Below are 20,104 nucleotides of genomic sequence, written 5' to 3' on the forward strand. Positions count from 1 at the left end.
AAGAAAAAAATTTTTTTGGATTTCCATTCAAGATGACAGAGTAGGGAAGTGCTGTGCTCACCTCCTCCAGTGAGCACATCAAAATTACAACTAAGTTGTAGAATGATCATCCTGAGAACCATCTGAAGACTAGCTGAACACAAGTCCTATAACTAAGGATGTAAAGAAGAAGCCACTTGGCAACTGGTAGGCGGGGTGGAGATGCAAAATGGGCTGGCCCCATACACACACGTGGTGGTTGAGATTCAGGAGGGAAATCTCAATGGCAGAGATCCTGCCTGAGGAGCAAGGGCTCCTCAGCCTGGAGCATAAGTGCTGGGAAGAGAAGCCCCCGCAACTTCAGCTGTGAAAAATGAGCAGGGATTCCAATGGCCCGGGTGAGACAGAGGGCTGGTAAAAACCCAGGTGTCCTCTTAACGGGATGATGCACAGACTTGCTTGATTGCAGGCACTCACAGTGGTCTCCAGCAGTGGGCCAGTGGCTTGGGAGGGCCCAGAGACATACAGGGAGAGACTGACTTGTGTGGCTTCAGTGCAAGGACTGAAGCCACAGCCACCATTGTCCCTATGTTAAGCCCTCACCCCACACAGCCAAATCTGAATCTGTATTGGCCTGGTGAACTTCGCTCACCCCACCCTTGTGAGTCCCTTGGACCCTGCTGTACCCAACTCAAGCACCGCCTGAGGCTTTCCTAGGGGCAGGCAGCTGGCGTGGCCCACACTTCAGTCTTCTGGAGAACTATTTGAGGTCCACAGGCCACAAGTGGGCTGCAGCTGGCCTCAGTGTTCTCAGTGCCTTTTGATGAGTGGACCAGGATCAGCATTAGCGTGATTCTGAATCTGCATTAACCTGGTGAATAACACTTGACCCACTCTTAGTGACTCCCTAAGACCCCCAACTCACCCAACTCACATACTGCCTGAGACTCTTTCAGTGACTGAATCCTTAGGTCAGGTGGCAGCAGGCCTCAGGATGCCCTAGGTCTTTTGTTGAGCTCCTCCAGGCTAGGTATTAGTGGCAGCCAGCCTCTCCCACGTACCTCCAGTTCCAACACACAGGTTAACTCAACAGGTTAACACAAATTAACTCACAGGTTAATTTGGCTGGTCACAGGCAGCTGACCTTGGCTTGTACTGGTACCCCTCCAAGAGGTCCCAGAACCAACATATCCAGTGGCCAGCTTCAGAGAACCATTTGATTAACCCCACAAGCAGCAGAGCCCGCTGGGGCAAGTCCTTTCCATAAGATCAGCTCCCTCACAGCACTTTGTATGTTGTGGTAGTGGCCAGTCCTCACAGTCAGTCAGTCTGAAGGTCAGTCCTACCCACTGACATGCCAACAGCAATAGAGGCTCAACTGCAACAGGAGGACACACAACCCACCCAAGCGACACTCCTGGAGCACCCAGCTCAGGTGACAACGGAGACTGCAGCACTGGGCCCCAAAGGACACCTACCACAGAAGGCCACCCTGCGTAGACATGGAGGCATAGCAGATCTACCGGATACATAGAAAGAGACACAGAAAGGGAACGAAAATGAGAAAACAAAAAAAAAACACATGTCTTAAATGAAAGAACAGGAGAAAACTCCTTTCCCCCAAATAATAATTGAAGCGCCTACAAGCCATCTACCAAACACTGGTTATAAGCATGCTCAAGGAATATAGTGAGAACTTCAAAAAAGAGATAGCAAGCATAAAAATGTAAAAACCATCAAAAAGAACCAGTCCAAAATGAAAAATACAATAACTGAAATGAAAAATACACTGGAAGGAATCAACAGCAAATTAGATGAAGCAGAAGATTGAATCAGCAACTTGGAAGACAAGGTAGCAGAAAACACTGAATCAGAACAGTAAAAAAAAAAAAAAGAAGAAGAAGAAGAAAGAAAAAGAAAATTAGCATAGTTTAAGGGACCTCTGGGACAACATCAAGCAAAACAACATTTGTATCATAGGGGTCCACAAGGAGAAGAGAAAGAGTAAGGGATTGAGAACCTATTTAAAGAAATAACTGAAAACTTTCCTGACCTGGAAAAGGAGATAGACACACAAATCCAAGAAGTGAAGAGATTCCCAAACAAGATGAACCCAAAGAGGCCTACACCAAGACACATCATAATTAAAATGACAAAGTTTAAAGACAAAGAGAGAATCTTAAAAGTAGCAAGAGAAAAGCAGTTAGTTATCTACAAAGGAACTGCCATAAGACAGTCAGCTGATTTCACATTAGAAACTTTTCAGGCCAGAAGATATTGGCATGAAATATTCAAAGTGATGAAATGCAAGGATCCACAACCAAAACTACTCTGCCCAGCAAGACTATACTTTACAATTAAAGGAGAGATAAAAAGCTTCCCAGACAAGAAAAAGTTAAAGGAGTTCATTGCCACCAAACAAGTATTACAAAAAATGTTAAAGGGATCAATCTAACAAGAGGATATAACCCTTGAAAACATTTAGGTGCCCAACATAGGAACACGTAAATAAAGCAAATATTGCAGGACATAAAGGGAGAGATTGACAGTAGTACAGTCATAGTAGGGGACTTAAACAACACAATGACATGAATGGATAGATCATCCAGACAGGAAATCAACAAGGAAATGGTGGCCTTAAGTGATACATTAGACCAAATGGTTTTAGAACAGATATTTTGATATTTTTAGAGCATTTCACCCAAATGCAGCAGAATATACATTCTTTTCAAGTACACATGGAACATTTTCCAGGATAGACCACATGTAAGGCCACAAAACAAGCCTCAATAAATTTAAGAAGATTGAAATCATATCAAGTTTCTTCTCCGACTACAGTGGTATGAAACTGAAAATCAATTAGAAGAAAAAACTGGAAAACACACAAACACATGGATGCTAAAAAACATGCTACTAAACAATGAATGGGTTAACAATGAAATCAAGGAAAAAAATCAAAAGATACCTTGAAACAAATTAAAATGAAAACACAATGACCCAAAATCTATGGGACACAGTGAAAGTAGTCCTAAGAGGGAAATTCATAGCAATATAGACCTACTTCAGGAAACAAGAAAAATCTTAAACAATCTAACCTTATACCTAAAGGAACTAGAAAGAGAACAACAAACAAAGACTCAAGTGAGTAGAAGGAAGGAAATAAAAAAGATCAGACTGGAAATAAACAAAATAGAGTAAAAAAAAATGTTAAAAATCAATGAAAACAAGACTTGATTCTTTGAAAAGCTAAACAAAATTGATAAACATTTAACCAGACTCATCAAGAATAAAAGAGAGAGGAGCCCAATAAATAAAATCAGAAATGACAATGGAGAAGTGACAACTAACACCACAGAAATACAAAGGGTTATCCGAAAAAATCATGAACAATTATATGCCAACAAATTGGATAATCTGGAAGAAATGGATAGATTCCTAGAAACATACAATCTTCCAACACTAAATCAAGAGGAAACAAAAAATCTCAACAGACCAATTACTACTAACAAATTGGAATCAGTAATCAAAAAAACTCTCAACAAATAAAAATTCTGGACTAGATGGCTTCACAGGTGAATTCATACATTCAAAGAAGAATTAACACCTACCCTTCTCAAACTGTTCTAAAATATTAAAGAGGAGGGAAGGCACCTAACTCCTTTTATGAGCATTACCCTGATTCCAAAACTAGACAAAGGCATTACAAAGAAAGAAAATTATAGGCTGATATCCCTGATGAACATACATTCATATCCCTCAACAAAAGATTAGTAAACAGAATTCGGCAATACATTAAAAAGATCATATGCCATGATCAAGTTGGATTTATTCCTGGGATGCAAGTTTGATTCAATATCCACAAATCAATTAACATAATACACCACATAAAAATGAAGGATAAAAATCATTTTATTTTATCAACAGATGCAGAAAAAAAAGTCATTTGACAAAATCCAGCATCATTTATGATAAAAACTCTCGGCAAAGCTTTTAGAACTGGTCAATGAATTTTTAAAAAGTAGCAGGATACAAACTTAATATTCAGAAATCACTTGCATTTTTATTGTATATAGAGTAAAACGGTGATCCAGTTTTTGGTGGATTTTTTTTTTGCATGTATGAAGTCTGACAATTATGATTGTGAACTCATCCTAGAAAAAGTGCTGCATACCTCATATCACTATGGTCACCTTCAAGGTACTCCTCTTGGGAAGCTATGCACCAATACCAGTGCTTAGTCCACCCTTCAAAGCAATTTTGGAACTCTTTTTCCAGAATGGCCATCATAACTTTCATCGTATTTCCTTGATGTCCTGAATGTCATCAAACTGTCTCTCTTTCAATATTTCCTTCATCTTCAGGTAAAGAAAGAAGTCACTGGGAGCCAGATCAGGTGAGTAGGTACATTGGTACAGACTCATAGTGAATAATCCCTGTTTTGAATATTAATTTTGTATCCTGCTACTTTACTGTAGTCATTTTTCAGTTCTAATAGTTGTGTGTGTGTGTGTGTGTGTGTGTAATCTTTTGAGTTTCTCAATGTAATGTCATCTGCAAATACTGACAATTTTACTTCTTCCTTTCCAATTGGGATGCCTTTTGTTGTGCTTCTCTGATTGCTGTGTCTAGGACTCCAACGCTCTGTTGAATAAACGTGGTGGTAGTGGACATCCTTGTCTTGTTCTTGATCTTAACGAAATGCTTCTAGCTTTTCTGCGTTGCATATGATGTTAGCTGTGGGTTTGTCACATATGGCCTTTATTATGCTGAGAGATGTTTCCTGTATTTCCACTTTGCTGAGAGTTTTTATCATAAACAGATGCTGGATTTTTCTGCATCTATTGATATGATCATCTGGTTTTTATCTTTCATTTTGTTTATTTGTAGTATCACATTAACTGATTTGTGGATATTGTACCAACCTTGCTTCCCAGCAAAAAATCCCATTTGATAATAGTGTATGATCTTTTTAATGTATTGCTGAATTCTGTTCATTAATATTTTCTGGAGGATTTTTGCATGTATGTTCAGCAGAAATATTGGCCTATAATTTTCTTTCTTTGTAGGGTCTTTTGTTTTGGAATCAGGATAATGGTGGTCTTACTGAATGAGCTTGACAGCTTTTTCTCCACTTGACTTTTTTGGAATAGTTTGAGAAGAATACATGTTAATTCTTTGAGTGTTTGGTAATATTCACTGTGAAGCCATTTGGTCCAGAACTTTCATTTGTTGGGAGTTTCAAAAAAGTTTTTTTAATCTATCCATGTTATAAACTTAATTTATCTATCTATCATCTATCTATCTATCTATCTATCTATCTATCTATCTAATCTATCTACAGCCTTATTCCCATATAATTCAAATACCCTTTAAATGTGTGCAATGCAGTGACTTTTAATTTATTCACATAGTTGTGCTTCCGTCACCAGTAACTAATTTCAGAATATTTTTATCACCCCCAAAATAAACCTTCTACCCATTAAGCAGTCACTCCGCATTTGCCAATTTCCTTAGCCCCTGGTAACCACTAATCTGCTTTATGTCACTATGGATTTTCCTATTCTGGACATAGAATACATAGAATATTCTATGTTCATATACACAGAATAATAAAATATGTGGTCTTTTGCATTTTCACAAAGTTCACAGTTCACTTTTAAAGGTTCATCCATTTTGTATCATGTGTCAGTACTTGATTCCTTTTTATTGCCAATAATATTCCATTGTATGGATAGACCACATTTTATTTATCCATTCATCAGCTTATGGCATTTGGGTTGGACTTTTTGGTTATTGTGAATAAGGCTGTTATGAACATTTGTGTACAAGTTTTTGTGTGGACATATGTTTTCATTTTTCTGGTATATACTTAGGAGTGGAATTGTTGGGTCATGGCAGTTTTATATTTAACCTTTTGAGGAACTGCTAAACTGTTTTCCAAAGTGGCTTCATCATTTTATAATCACACCAGCAATATAAGTGGAGAAATTTTATATCACCTCCATAAATTGTCGGCACTAACACAAATAGAAGGTAATTGTCAAATCAGACACTGAGAAAACTAAACAGTGTTGTTCATTACATGCTACTCTTGTCTACTGAAGGTTCTATATCTTAAGTCTGCTGTCTTTTTAGTTGAAAGAGAGGACTAGGTAACGTTAGAAATGTGCTGAAGACATAGTAACACCAAGCTGAGACGTTTTTATTGATATCGTTGAAAAAGAACTTTCTTACTATTAGACTCTATGTTATTTGATGTAGTTTCTAAATGATAACTACAACCTATGCATCACCCCCTTTGGGACACATTGAATCTGGAGGCATGTGTGCCATATGCAAGCCTGTTTCATCTTGTTTCAGACGTCAGCTGCATGTTTACATCATACAAGTAACTCACAGGCTACTGTGGTAGTGTTTATTGTGTTTATTGTTTTTCTTTCATGGTCAGGTGTTTTTTGAGAACCTGTCAAAATGACTACATTCTTGATAGGATAATAGCTATTAACCCATTAATTTCATTTCTGGAATGTAGACTAAGCAAATAATGCAAAAGAAGAAAAATATATTATTGGCAACACATGTTTAGTGCAAGACTTATATTTTTAATAGAAAAATGTACATTGTGTATTTTATTCTGATCAGTTTTTTTAAAGATAAAGATTTTGTTTATTTACATTATCTTATGTCGCTTGTATATAATGTTGTGTACTTGATATAGATTACAATGAATGGATTTGTAATCATGAGCAGAGTCAAATTTTTGGAAGGAAATAGGCAAAGACCATGACAGAGAATGAAATGAGGGTGTTCCTTTGATGAGTTGATCAGGGAAGACCATTCTACTGTCCAAAACAGAAGGAGGTGGCTATGCAAAGAACTAGGGAAGAACATGTCAGATGGGGGACACAGTTTGTGTAAAGGTCCAGGAAATGAGCACAACACTGGGTGTCTCGGGTAGAAAAAAGGACAAGGTGGTGGATGTGGAGGTCACAATGTGAAGGGTCAGAATGCTGGAAGCATCTTCTAAATACTAGTTGAAGTCCCCAAGAATGAGGACAGGGTTGGAGTGGGTTGGAATACTGTGAGGGAGGAGCTAAACTCTCCAGTGAATGAAGAGGAAGAACCAGGAAGCTGAGAAGTGACACAACAAGAACAGGGAGAAGGCAGAATAGTTTCATCCACAGACTTCACACTGAAGATGTGTTCCATGTCTGGGTATGGCAGTGAAGAGCAAGAAGGACACCAGCTCCATCTGCTGCCCTGAGGCTCCTGGGGCAGAAGAGGAAGAATAGCCTCCATTTGGGGATCTTCGGGGTAGGTGGTGTCCTCACCAAGCAGCCATATTTTCATTAAGGCAAGAGCTAAGGAGAATACCCTGAGAAAAGGCTGAGGGAATGGGGGAAGTGCTGAGGGAATGGGGGAAGTGTTTGGGAGAGAAAAGGGAGGTGAGAGATCAGCTCAGATAAGTAGTTCCTGGTGGTGGTAGTACAAGTATGTTAACACCATGTTTCCCTGAAAATAAGACCTAGCCGGACAATCAGCTCTAAAGCGTCTTTTGGAGCAAAAATTACTATAAGACCCGATCTTATTTTACTATAATATAAGACCCAGTCTTATCTAACATAATATAAGACCGGGTCTTATAGTAATTTTTGCTCCAAAACACGCATTAGAGCTGATTGTCCAGCTATATTTTATTTTCGGGGAAACACGGTATGCAGTCTCCACACAGTATGCCCAAGCCCATCGAATTAGAATCTCTGTGGGGTGGAGTTTTGCATATTAACAAACATCTCTGATGATTATGATATGCCGCCAGGTAGGGGATTCCCTGCACTACCTGGTGTCTGGTATCTCTTCTAGCTACAAAACTGGAAGCATGATCATGATTTGAATCAGGGTCCTACCAGTGAGCAACAGGGAAGGAATGAATTCAATGATCACTTCAAAGGATGGCTCAAGGTGAGAATATGAGAGAGGTGGAGCGAGTCAAAGGTGATTGGAAATGTTTTTTTGTTTTTAATTGGGGAATATTGGGGAACAGTGTGTTTCTCCAGGGCCCATCAGCTTCAAGTCATTGTCCTTCAGTGTAGTTGTGGATGGTACAGCTCAGCTCCAAGTCCAGTCACTGTTTTCAATCTTTAGTTGCAGGGGGCACAGCCCACCATCCCATGCGGGAATTGAACCAGCAATCTTGTAGTTGAGAGCTTGCACTCTAACCAAGTGAGCCATCCAGCCGCCCCTAGAAACGTAGTTTAAAGATTTATGTTAGGACTCTCTTATGATTGCTAAGTTGTAAGTTTCTTTCAAAATGACTTAAACAAAGGAGAACTTATTGACTTAATAAAAGAACTGTCCAAGTTTAGGGTCACATGCTTCTGGATACAGGTGCTCAAATAATGCCACCAGAGATCTGACCCACCACTTTGTGGCTCTGCTTTCTACTGTGTTATGTTGGTGTTGAGTGTGCCATGGATAGGAGTTGGTGAAAGTCACATTTTTTTTCAGCAATCTTAAACTCTATTATTCATTGTGACTGTACAACATAAACGCTTATTACGTGAAGCCTGAGATTTTTTTTAAAATTAATATTTATTGGAGTGACAATGGCCAGTAAAATTACATAGATTTCAGGTGTACAATTCTGTATTACATCATCTGTATATCACATTGTATGTTCACCACCCAGAGTCAGTTCTCTTTCCATCACCATATATTTGACCCCATTTACTCTCATCTATCACCCCCTTCCCCCCTTACCCTCTGGTAACCACTAAACTATTGTCTGTGTCTATGAGTTTTTGCTTCTTCATTTGTTTGTCTTGTTCCTTTGTTGCTTTCAGTTTTATATCTGACATATCAGTGAAGTCATATGGTTCTCGACTTTTTCTGTGTGACTTACTTTGCTAAGCATAATACTCTCAAGATCCATCCATATTGTCGCAAATGGCACTATTTCATCTTTTCTTAGGGTTGAGTAGTATTCCATTGTGTATACATACCACATCTTCTTTATCCATTCATCTATCAAAGGACATTTTGGTTGTTTCCATATCTTGGCCACCATAAATAAAGCTGCAATGAACATCGGAGCACATTTATCTTTACAGATAAATGTTTTCATATTTTTGGGGTATATACCCAGGAGAGGGATTGCTGAGTCATGTGGTAAGTCTATTCTTAAATTTTTGGGACCTCCACACTGCCTTCCATAGCAGCTACACCAATATGCATTCCCACCAACAGTGTATAAGCGTTTCTTTTTCTCCACAGCCTCCCAAATACTTGTTATTATTTGTCTTGTCGATGATAGCCATTCTGACTGGTGTGAGATGATATCTTATTGTGGTTTTTATTTTCATTTCTCTGACATTTTTAATGTTGTGTGAGAAGTAATAAATTCGGGGCAGCAAAGCTCTCATTAAATCCCTACCACTGATACTTGAACGGTCACTAGGAGAGGCTTTTATTTATCTTTTTTAGTATCTGCCACTAAACACCAAGAAAGACTGCAGCCCCTAACCCCTGCTGTTTGTACCATGCCTTCTCAAGTCATGAGGCCTGCAAAGAAAAGTGGCCTGTTGTGCAGCAGGGGAGTGCAAGCTTTTTTTAATAATTAGAAAACAAAGTGTATATCAAATAGTTTGGAAGCAGAAAAAGATAAAGATAATAACATAATGAATTTCTGTGTATCCTACACTTATCTTAGGAAATAAAAACTTAAGTCCACAAAGATAACCACTATCATGCATTTGATGTTTATAATCCTTATGCATGTTTACTTTTCCTTCATATGTCTGTGAACAACATACAGTGCTATTTCGCTTGTTTTTAAGTTTCATCCAAATGGTGCCATCCCACTGTTATCCTTCTACAAATCGCTTTTTTCATCTTTGGCCTTATATTAATATGTGATATCCTGGTTTGTTCCTTTTCACTGCTACATTGTATTCCACTTAAACAAATCAAATAGATTCATGATTCTCCTTTGGGTGGACAGCAAAGTTATGTCTAGTATTTCACTATGATAAACAGGGTTGATGTGAACATTCTTGCAGGAGTCTTGTGCAAAGGTACAAGAGTTTCTTCAGGTTATTCGTGTGGGTGTAGAAAGGGAGGGCTAAGTAGGAGGGTATATGTACATCTTCACTCCTGCTAGATGTTGCCAAATGGCTCTCCAAAGTGTTTGGGCCATTGAAACACTGTCCCTCACAGTGTCTGAACTATCCCCCACCTCAACATCCATTTCAAAACTCATATGGTCCAAATTTTATTTTATTCTTTAATTTTTGCCAATGTGAAAATAAAATGACATCTCTTTATTGTACTTCAATTGTACTTTATTGTACTTCAAAAAAACTTTCAATTTTTTATTCATGTGGAAACCCAGTATGTAAAGCTAAACCAGGCAAAGTTGTTCTGTTTGGGGGTTTGTTAATGGTTCATATGTAAGATTTCTAAGCAGTTGCATTTATTGTTTTAGTACCTTTGGATGATACCTATGTTCCTAAATATTGAGCATATTTTTAAGTAAATGAGTTTGCATTAAATCTCTTTTGTAGCCTATTTTGGCTAGTCTTTTGATTGTGATTTAAGCGTTATCTATGATACCTCCTACCCATCCCTTTATGTAAGATAATTGGGAGTTGGCTTTAATAGTGGGTATGAAAACTCACCCATGAAGCTGAGTAAGAGAATAGATGTTTCAGTCCTCAAGGCAGGCATCCTCGAATTCACCAGCCTGCTTCTGATCCAGTGCCTCTGCTCTTACTGTTCCCTGTGCCTGAAATGCTCCTCACCCAGAAATGCACGTGGCTCATTCCCTCACTTCTTCAAGTTGTCTTTAGATCTCACTTTCTCAATGAGGCATTTTTTTGACTTTGCAATATATGCTATGAGCTAGTCCAGCAGCCACTCCTCTATCTCTTCCTTCTCAACTATGTATTTCCTTCATAGTGTTTATCACTGGATGACTTTTATGTAAGTTACTTAGTTACTATTTGCTTTAACTGTTATTTCTTTCTTTGTCTTTCCTCTATCACCTGTAGAATGTAACTTCTGCCAGCCATGGGAACTGTTTTGTTCACTACAGTAGTCCCTCCTTATCCCTGGTTTCATTTATCTGTGGTCAAACATGGTCTGAAAATATTAAATGGAAAATTCCAGAAATAAACAATTCATAAGTTTTAAATTGCACCACATTCTCAGTAGCGTGATGAATTCTCCTGCCAGCCCACGGTGTCCCACACGGCATGGGACTGATCCTTTTGTCCAGCACATGCACAGAGTAGATGGTATACATCCATTAGTCACTTAGTAGCCATCTCAGTTATCAGATTGACTGTAGGGGTATCAAAGTGCTTATCTTCAAGTCACCCTTATTTTACTTAATAGTGGCCCCAAAATGCAAGAGTAGTGATGCTGACAATTTGGATATGTCACAGAGGAGCCGTAAAGTGCTTCCTTTAAGTGAAAACGCATGTATGTATAGGAAAAAAACAGCATATTATAGTGTTTGGTACTATTCACAGTTTCAGGTATCCATTGGGGGTCTTAGAACATATCCCTCATGAATAAGGGGGGACTGTATATACTATGTTTTTCCTATACATACATACCTATAATAAAGTTTAATTTATAAATTCAGTAGTTAGAAGTTAACAATTATAAAAATATACTGTAATAAAAATTATGTGAATGCAGTCTCTTTTTTTCTCAAAATATCTTATTGTACTATACTCACCTTTTTCACTTAAAGGGAGGCTGTCACAGTTATCCAAGTGAGGGTAGATGGTAGCCTCATTAGGTAGCAAAAGGAGGATGAAGAGAATTGGACAATTCAGGGAGACACTTAGGACATGTCTACTGTCTTTTCTTGTGATCCCTGAAATAAGTGGACTCTGAGTAACTCTGCATCTGGGCTTAGCTGAGCCAGCAGGCGGTGCTTCTACTAAGCATGCTCCTAAGTAATCAAATTGGAAAGCTATCCAAAGTGCTCCGTCCACATCTTAAACTTTTCCTTGGGGAAAGAAATCTGGAGCAAGACTGCCATGATTCAGCAGAGCAGTGAATAATGGCGTAGCACACTGATCATATTCAAAGTTTTCGGAAGGAAGGTAGCATTTGACGTCCAAGTTCCCCTGGTCTCTGAATCTTTTGTATAAGTAAGTTAGTTTCATTTGTCTCAGAGCACTTTTTCCAGTCCAACTTCTTCCAACGTGCCAGCAAATGTTTCTCAGTGGTGTGTTTGAGGCTTGGCTGCCTCCTCTTGTCTGGAACAAATCTTTTATTACAAGGAAATTGCTGGATGATGATTCTGGACTCTTGAATCCTGGTCCCCTCCCAGCTGTTGACTCAGTATTTGATACCTTGGTAATTTTCAACTTAACCTGCCTCATCGCCTGCCTGTTTCTCATTAATATCACTTTCATACAGGAAGCTAAATTTCACACCTACCACCTCAGCAATCTAGAGTGAGACAGTTAAGATCAACACCTGTTTCTTTAAGACTCTCCCAAAATGTAATGGAGGCACATGTGTTGATTTCTTTGCTCACCTCCCGGACTTGTATGATTTTCCTTGGGCTCAGTTGTCATGCATTCCACCGCAACCTAAAACCATCCAGATGATGGGGATATCATATTGCTCATTTCACATGGGAAAGCCATGACCCACCCTCCTCTTGTTCAAGTTGCATTCAAATCTAATTTCCATGGCCCTTGCGGGTGGGAGCGCCACAACCCTAGTGTCAGCTGTTGAAGTTTAGCAATGCTATTTCCAAACATGGCCAGCAGACAGCCAGCCGGCACCAGACAGCTGAGTGCTGGCAGAAAATGTCTCAGACACCTACAGCAGTCCCAACAGTGACGTATTCTGCTGCTGCCAGGATAAGTATCAGCATCAATGGTGTGTTTCTCTAAGCAGGAAGAATTGTCAAAATGCTATCACTTTATAAAATATAACGGATTGTGCCTGTTCATGTTTTGAAATGTTCCAACCATTCACTAGCTGTTTTTTATTGTTGTTGTTTTTAATGAGTTTAGTAATAGCTTTAATGTTTTCTTCTTTTTCCTTTTTCCTAGGAGGCCTGGAGAACCAAGGAATGTCCATGCTGTGCTGCCACATAGGCTCTGGATGCACCTGGCCGTGGTAGCCTGTGGCAATAGACTGGAGGAGACACTGGTCATGCTTAAATCAGCTGTGCTCTTTAGCCACAGGAAGATGCAATTTCATATTTTCACAGAAGAATCTCTGAAGCCAGAGTTTGAGAAGCAGGTGAATTTGTGGAAATCATAGCACAATATTTACTGAGCAGGGCCAGGCTGCATTTTGGGAATGCACACCATGCTCACTAATGTACTTGTTGCACACTCAGCTGTGTGACTGTGGGCCCTCAGCTCTGAGCCTTACTGTTCTCATCTGTATATAGGGATGGTCACACATACCCTATAGAGACAGTGTGAGAATTAAATGAGATGATGCACTTAATGCACCTCACCCAGGCCTTAACCCTCCTCATGCTATCAACATTGTCTTCACGTGGGAGATAGGTAGCTTATTTTTATTGATTTATATATGTTTCATGAATGAAAAGTAATATACGTCCGTTAAAATAAGCTCAAACAATATAGATGTTAGAAACTAAAAGATGGCAGTCCTTGCTATCCTTCAATGCTACCCAGAAAACTATCAGAATTAACAATTTTGAGTGATTCTTCTATATGTATTTTTCATATACAGGTGTGTGCGTGTGTGTGTGTATCTGAATGAGAGTGTACATATGTGTATATTCATGTATTTTTGTATACATACAGGCACATACATGAATATGTGTGTACTGAGCTTAAATATATTTGTTTTACAAAATCAGTATTATTCTCTACATGTTATTCTGGAACTTGCTTTTCGTCACTTAAAACCACATCATCATCATCATTCCAAGGCAGGAGTCATACATTCTTTCTCATTCTTTTTGGTCACTACGTAGTATTTTATTATGTGGCTGGATCATCATTTATCTGACTATTCCTATACTGAGGAAAAAATAATGATTTTTTTTCACCAGTACACAAGGAGAGCTTTGGAAATATCTGTTTTCCCCAGGCTAGGTACATGTGTTTCTTTGCAGACCAAGCATTGTTTCCCTGAAAGTCTTCTCTTGCAATAAGTGCTTGAGTATAGGCAGAACAAGGACCCATTTTGTTTTGTGTCTACTGACTTGAGTCAACAGGCTAGCTGCGCTAAGGAGAAACACTGTACAAGCATTTTGGGCAGAGAAAGGTTAATAGCAGAAAGCTAGAAAATGTGTTATGTTTTCTAAAGAAAAAGAACCGCGTTGACAACTTCACCAAGAGAAGGCAGGGAACAAATAATCTTAGGGCTTTGAAATTGATTGCAAAATGCCTTGAAAATGATCTGGCTCAGGGGAAGAGGAAAGGAGAAGGATTGAAACACACATAGTTAGCTGCTCTGAAGCTGTAGTGTAGGGAAATGACGACAGTAATAATACTAAGCATTTGTCAAGGGTTTATAATTTATGATTTGCTCTTATTTAATCCTCACAACAACGCTTGGGAAAAGGTAACAATCATGTCCCTATTTTATAAACAGATCACTGAGGCTTAGAGAGTTTCAGTGATTTGCTCATCAGGTGTCAGTTCAGGGTTACTGAGTCAAACCTCCATGAACGTAACCACTATACATTACTACCTCCCAAACTAGGAGACAGAAAACTGAGCTCTAGTACTTACTTTCTGGATGATCTCAGCAAGTCTTTTTGAGCTTCAGTTTTCCCATCTACAACTTGGGACTGGCAGGATTGATAAAGAGATGATATATCTGTAATCAGGATAGGCTAGGTCAGACTGCAGTAACAACTCCCAAAAAGCTCAGAGACTCTCCACATGCCTGCTTCTGTCTCACACAGCAGTCTGTCCACACAGCCACTTAGGTCTGGGACCAAAGCTGACAGACCATTCATGCTTATAGGTGCACCTCCTAGAACACGAGACCTCTATAGTTTTCGGGATGCCACTTCAAGCAAGAGAGAGACTAACAGATCACTACTGTGCTTTTTATTCCCTCAGCTTGACAGTGATACCGGTTTTTTCTGCTCACTACAGAAGTCACAAGGCCCACCCAGCTCCAAAGGCGTTGAGAAGTACTCTATGTTCAGGCAGGGAGGAAACTGGCCATGGGAAAACACTAGGAATGTCTTGTAAAGTAGCAATTTGACAAGTATTATTGAGTACCTGCTGCATGGTAGAAGCAGCGGTATGAGGATGGAGCAAAACAAAATATAGACTTGGACTTAAAAAACAGTAAAAGGAAGGAAGATGCATATGTATAAGCAGAAGTGTGTGGCAGATTGTGTTTTCCAAGAGGCTCCAGTGGTTCCACCTCCTGTTATTCACACCTTATGTACCTCCCTTCTACACTGTCCAAGGGCTGGTGTGTGACCGATAGCATATGGAAGAAGTGATGCTATATCACTTCAGAATGAGGTTTTTAAAAAGGCACTGCATCTTCCGTCTTGTTCACATTATCTTTCTCTCTTGGATCACTTGCTCTGGGGGAAGCCACCTGCCATGTAAAAGCAGACCTTGGAGAAGCCTAAGGTCTCTCCAAGGAATGTTAAGGAGTGAAGGCCTCTTACTGACACTCATGTGAGTGAACTTGGAGACAGAACCTCCAGCCCTGTCTAGCCTTCAGATGACTATAGCCCCAGCCAATAGTTGTGCTACAATCTCGTGAGAAGCCCAGAGCCAGAACAACCCAGCTCACAGATTCCTGACTCTATATGAGATAATAAATGTTTTTGGTTTTAAGCTACTAAGTTTGGAGGTAAGTTGCTATAAGGCAATGGCTAATACATATACCTCCACACACAATATTTGTATATATATATAATAGGGTTTTATAAATATAATGCTATGTGACATCTGAGGCTAGGTCATAGAAAAGGATACAGCTTCTGCCTAGTTCTTTCTTGGGATGCCTGCTACTGGAACCTGGACACCATGCTGTGATGAAGCCCAAACTAGTCTTTATAGAGAGACCACACACAGAGGTCCACACAGAGAGGAACTGGAGTCCCCAGCCAAAAACTACCCTCACCTTCCAGACGTGTGAGTGAATGAACCGTTAAATGATTCCAGACCCCAGCCTTCCAAGCTTCCAGCTAAGGCCCCAGACATTGTGGAACAGAGTCAAGCCTTATTTTCTGTGCCTTCCCCAAATTCGTGATGCACAGAACCTATGAGCATAATAAATGGTTGTTTTATACTACTACCATGTTTCCCCAAAAATAAGACCTAGCCTGACCATCAGCTCTAATGCATCTTTTGGAGCAAAAATTAATATAAGACCTGGTATCATATCATATCATATCATGTCATATTATTATATTATTATATTGTATTACCCGGTCTTACACCATACGAAAATGGTAAGTTTGGGGATACTTAGTTATGGGCCATAGTAACTGAATATTATAAATTAGGAGCTAAATTGCATGTCGGAGATCATTTTAGACACTTGTGAAGTTGTGCCATGTTTTGAATTGCCCTGATGACTTTATCCCTTGGATGGCTCATTTTTCCTCAGGTCTTTGTTAAACCAGTGATGCTCAACTAACAAAGGAAATTATAATAGGATGTTAAAAGCTACACAGGGACTATGATGTAACCCCTTTCTTTTCCATACTGAGGTTATGGTGCCAGTTAAAATTTTAAATACTGGCTCTTACATAAGTCACAGAACTTCTCTCAGCCCCAATTTCTTCATCTATATCAAAGGGTAAGAAAAGAACCTATGGTAGATACAAAAAAGAGACAAATGATTCTTGCTCTGCTTATTGCAGAGTAAAATTGTGAGGCTGAATCAGATAATCTACATATTCTCTCATTGTGTAAGGAGTCTTGGGAATGTTTCTATTTATTTGGCACTGAATTAGCCCTAAAGTAGTAGATCAGCAGCAGTAGATTTCTGCTCAACCTCAGGACTTGGTGGAGAATCAGGTTATGCCACTCTTCTCCAGGCTATCTGTTCCAACACGGAGAGGCCTTCTGGGAATATCCAGAGTTTCTTCCTTGGAAGTGCAGTGTCACATACCTCAAGGTAAAAGCAAAACAAAACACTAATTACCATCGTGGTTCCTCTGGGAGTTGTGTTGTGGGCAAGTTCTATGTAAGCAGAATTTTTTTAAGCTGCTAAAGAACAATGTGTCTGTTGGTATTTACCATTTATGTTGTATTGATCCCTTTAGATGTTTACTACGGTGATGTCCTTTTGTTGAATTGATCCCTTTATTATTATGTAATGTCCTTCTTTATCTTTTATTATAATCTTCATTTTAAAGTCTATTTTGTCTGATATATGTATTGCTATCCCCGCTTTTTTCTCATTTCCATTTGTGTGAAATACCTTTTTCCATCCCTTTACTTTCAGTCTGTGTGTGTCTTTCGATCTGAAGTGAGTGTCTTGTAGACATTATATGTATGGGTCTTGTTTTCTTATCCACTCAGCTACCCTGTGTCTTTTGATTGAGCATTGAATCCATTTACATTTAGCGTGATTCTTGATAAGTAGATCTTCAATACTTTAAAGTTTCAGCTGGTTGATTTCTTAGACTCTCCAGGAAGCTCAGGATCAGACATGTGATTTAAATTTGACTAATCTGTGCTCCTGCCCCATACTCAGTCTCAGGAAATAGTGGGACACAGAAGTGGGGATGACCATCAGTCCATTCGGGTGATAGGTGGGGCCAGTGAGGCAGCAGCATCCTGTGTGTGTGTGTGTGTGTGTGTGTGTGTGTGTGTGTGTGTGTGTGTATGTGTGTTTAGCTCTGCCATTGGAAGAATTGTCAACAGGAACTTCCAGTGGCTGCAATCAGTATACTATTTGTGTATAAGCATAGGTAGTAAAAATTGTAAATGGACTGAACGTTTCAGTTAAAAGACATAGATTGACAAAGGTAGATAAACCCTTCTAGAAGACAAGATGGTAAAGATCCAAGAGTCAAGGAAACCAGTAGAGCTGAGACCTTCCTGTTCTGCCCCCTTGGGTTGTTGTGCAGTGGTATAGTTGTAGTGGGTATTTGTGCCTAGTGTCCGTTCTGAATGGTTAGTACTGTTGCACTGAATGTTTATGCCTAGTATCAGTTCTGATGTGTTCGAGCAATTGTACTGGGTATTTATGCCTGAATCGTTTTGACTTTGGGGAAGAGCCAGAAGTTGCATGGTGCCAGAATCGGTGAATAACGTGGATGAGGACATACCGTAATGTTTTTATTTGACAGAAATTGCCGTACCAGAAGTGATGTGTCACATGGAACCTTTCATTATGATCACAAAATATGGTGAATGCTGCTACAGAGTGCCATCCAATGGAAAGGCAGGGATCTTCAATAGGGGAAGTGGCACATCAAACCTTAGTAACAGTGTGTGACGAGTTTTAACTTGTTTGGTGTAGTCGGATGTGAGCTACTATGCTTGAGAGAAGGTGTGTTTTTAAAGTGTGCTGTAAATCATCCTCCATCACGACAACGCTCCGTGTCATACATCACTTCTGGTATATGGCAATTACTGTCAAATAAAAACATTACAGTGTGTCCTTATCCACCATATTCACTGTTTTCTTAATTTCTTATTCTGATAGTTCGTTATTGGTGTATAAAAATGCAACAAATTTCTGTATATTAATTTTGTATCCTGCTTCTTTACTGAATTCATTCATGATTTCTAATAGTCTTTTGGTGGAATCTTTGGAGTTCTCTATATATAATGTCATGTCATCTGCAAATAATGACAATTTTACTTCCTTCTTCCCAATTAACATGCTTTTATTTATTTCTCTTGTCTGATTTCTGTGGCTAGAACTTCCAGTACTATGTTGAATAAATGTGATGAAAGTGGGCAACCTTGTCTTGTTCCTGATCTTAAGGGGACTGTTTTTTGCTTTTCCCCATTGAGTATGATGTTAGCTGTGGGTTTGTCATATATGGCCTTTATCATGTTGAGATATATACCCTCTATTCCAATTTTGCTGAGAGTTTTTACCATAAATGGATGCTGGGTTTTGTCAAATGAGTTTTCTGCATCTATTGATGTGACCATGTGATTTTTGTTTCTCGTGTTGTTTATGTGGTGTATTATGTTCATTGAGTTGTGGATATTGAACCAAACTTGCATACCAGAAATGAATCCCACTTGATCATGGTGTATGATCTTTTAAATGTATTTTTGAATTGTGTTTGCTAATATTTTGTTGAGGATTTTTGCATCTATGTTCATTAAGGGTATCGACCTATAATATTTTTTGTAATGTCTTTGGAGCTTTCCCTTTCCCTGGATTTTTTGGAATAATTTCAGGAGGATAGGTGCTAATTCTTGTTTGAATGTTTGGTAAAATTCACCTGTGAAGCTATCTGGTCCAGGACTTTTGTTTGTTGGGAGCTTGTTGATTAGTGATTCGATTTCATTTGTAGTAATTGGTCTGCTGAGATTTTCTATTTCTTCTTGATTCAGTCTTGGAACATTGTATGCTTCTGGAAATTTATCCATTTCTTCCAGATTGTCAAATTTGTTGGTGTATAGTTGCTCATAGTATTTTCTTAAATTTTTTGTTTGTATTTCTAGGGCATCTGTTGTCACTTCTCCTCTTTCATTTCTGATTTTATTTATTTGGGTCCTCTCTCCTTTTTTCTAGATGAGTCTGGTTAAAGGTTTGTCTATTTTGTTTATGTTTTCTGAAAAACAACTCTTGGTTTTATCGGTCTTTTGTCAAGTTTTTTTCTCCATTTTGTTATTTCCACTCTGATCTTTATTATTTTCTTCCATGTACTCACTTTGGGCTTATTTTGCTGTTCTTTTTCCAATTCCCTTAAATGTAAAGAAAGACTATTGATTTGAGATTTTTCTTGTTTCTTTAGGTGGGCCTGTATTGCTATGAATTTCCCTCTCAGGACGGCTTCTGGTGTGTCCCATAGATTTGTGATCACTGTATTTTCATTTTTGTTTGTCTCAAGATAGCTTTTGATTTCTTCCTTGATCTCATTATTCCCCCATTCATTATTTAGTAGCATGTTAGTCTCTGTGTGTTTATGTGTTTTCAGTTTTGGGGGGTT

General features: G+C 38.9%; 1 protein-coding gene across 1 annotated transcript in view; it reads left to right on the forward strand.

Annotated features, from left to right (window-relative positions):
- GXYLT2 (glucoside xylosyltransferase 2) overlaps positions 1-20,104 on the forward strand; it is a 114,159-nt gene that overhangs the window by 12,083 nt on the left and 81,972 nt on the right. The window contains exon 2 of the mRNA XM_074313296.1: positions 13,062-13,254. Coding sequence (XP_074169397.1) covers positions 13,062-13,254 — 193 coding nt within the window. The remainder of the gene's footprint in view (positions 1-13,061; positions 13,255-20,104) is intronic.

Source organism: Rhinolophus sinicus, linkage group LG10 (genome assembly GCF_036562045.2).
Source record: "Rhinolophus sinicus isolate RSC01 linkage group LG10, ASM3656204v1, whole genome shotgun sequence".
Classification (NCBI taxonomy): domain Eukaryota; kingdom Metazoa; phylum Chordata; class Mammalia; order Chiroptera; family Rhinolophidae; genus Rhinolophus; species Rhinolophus sinicus.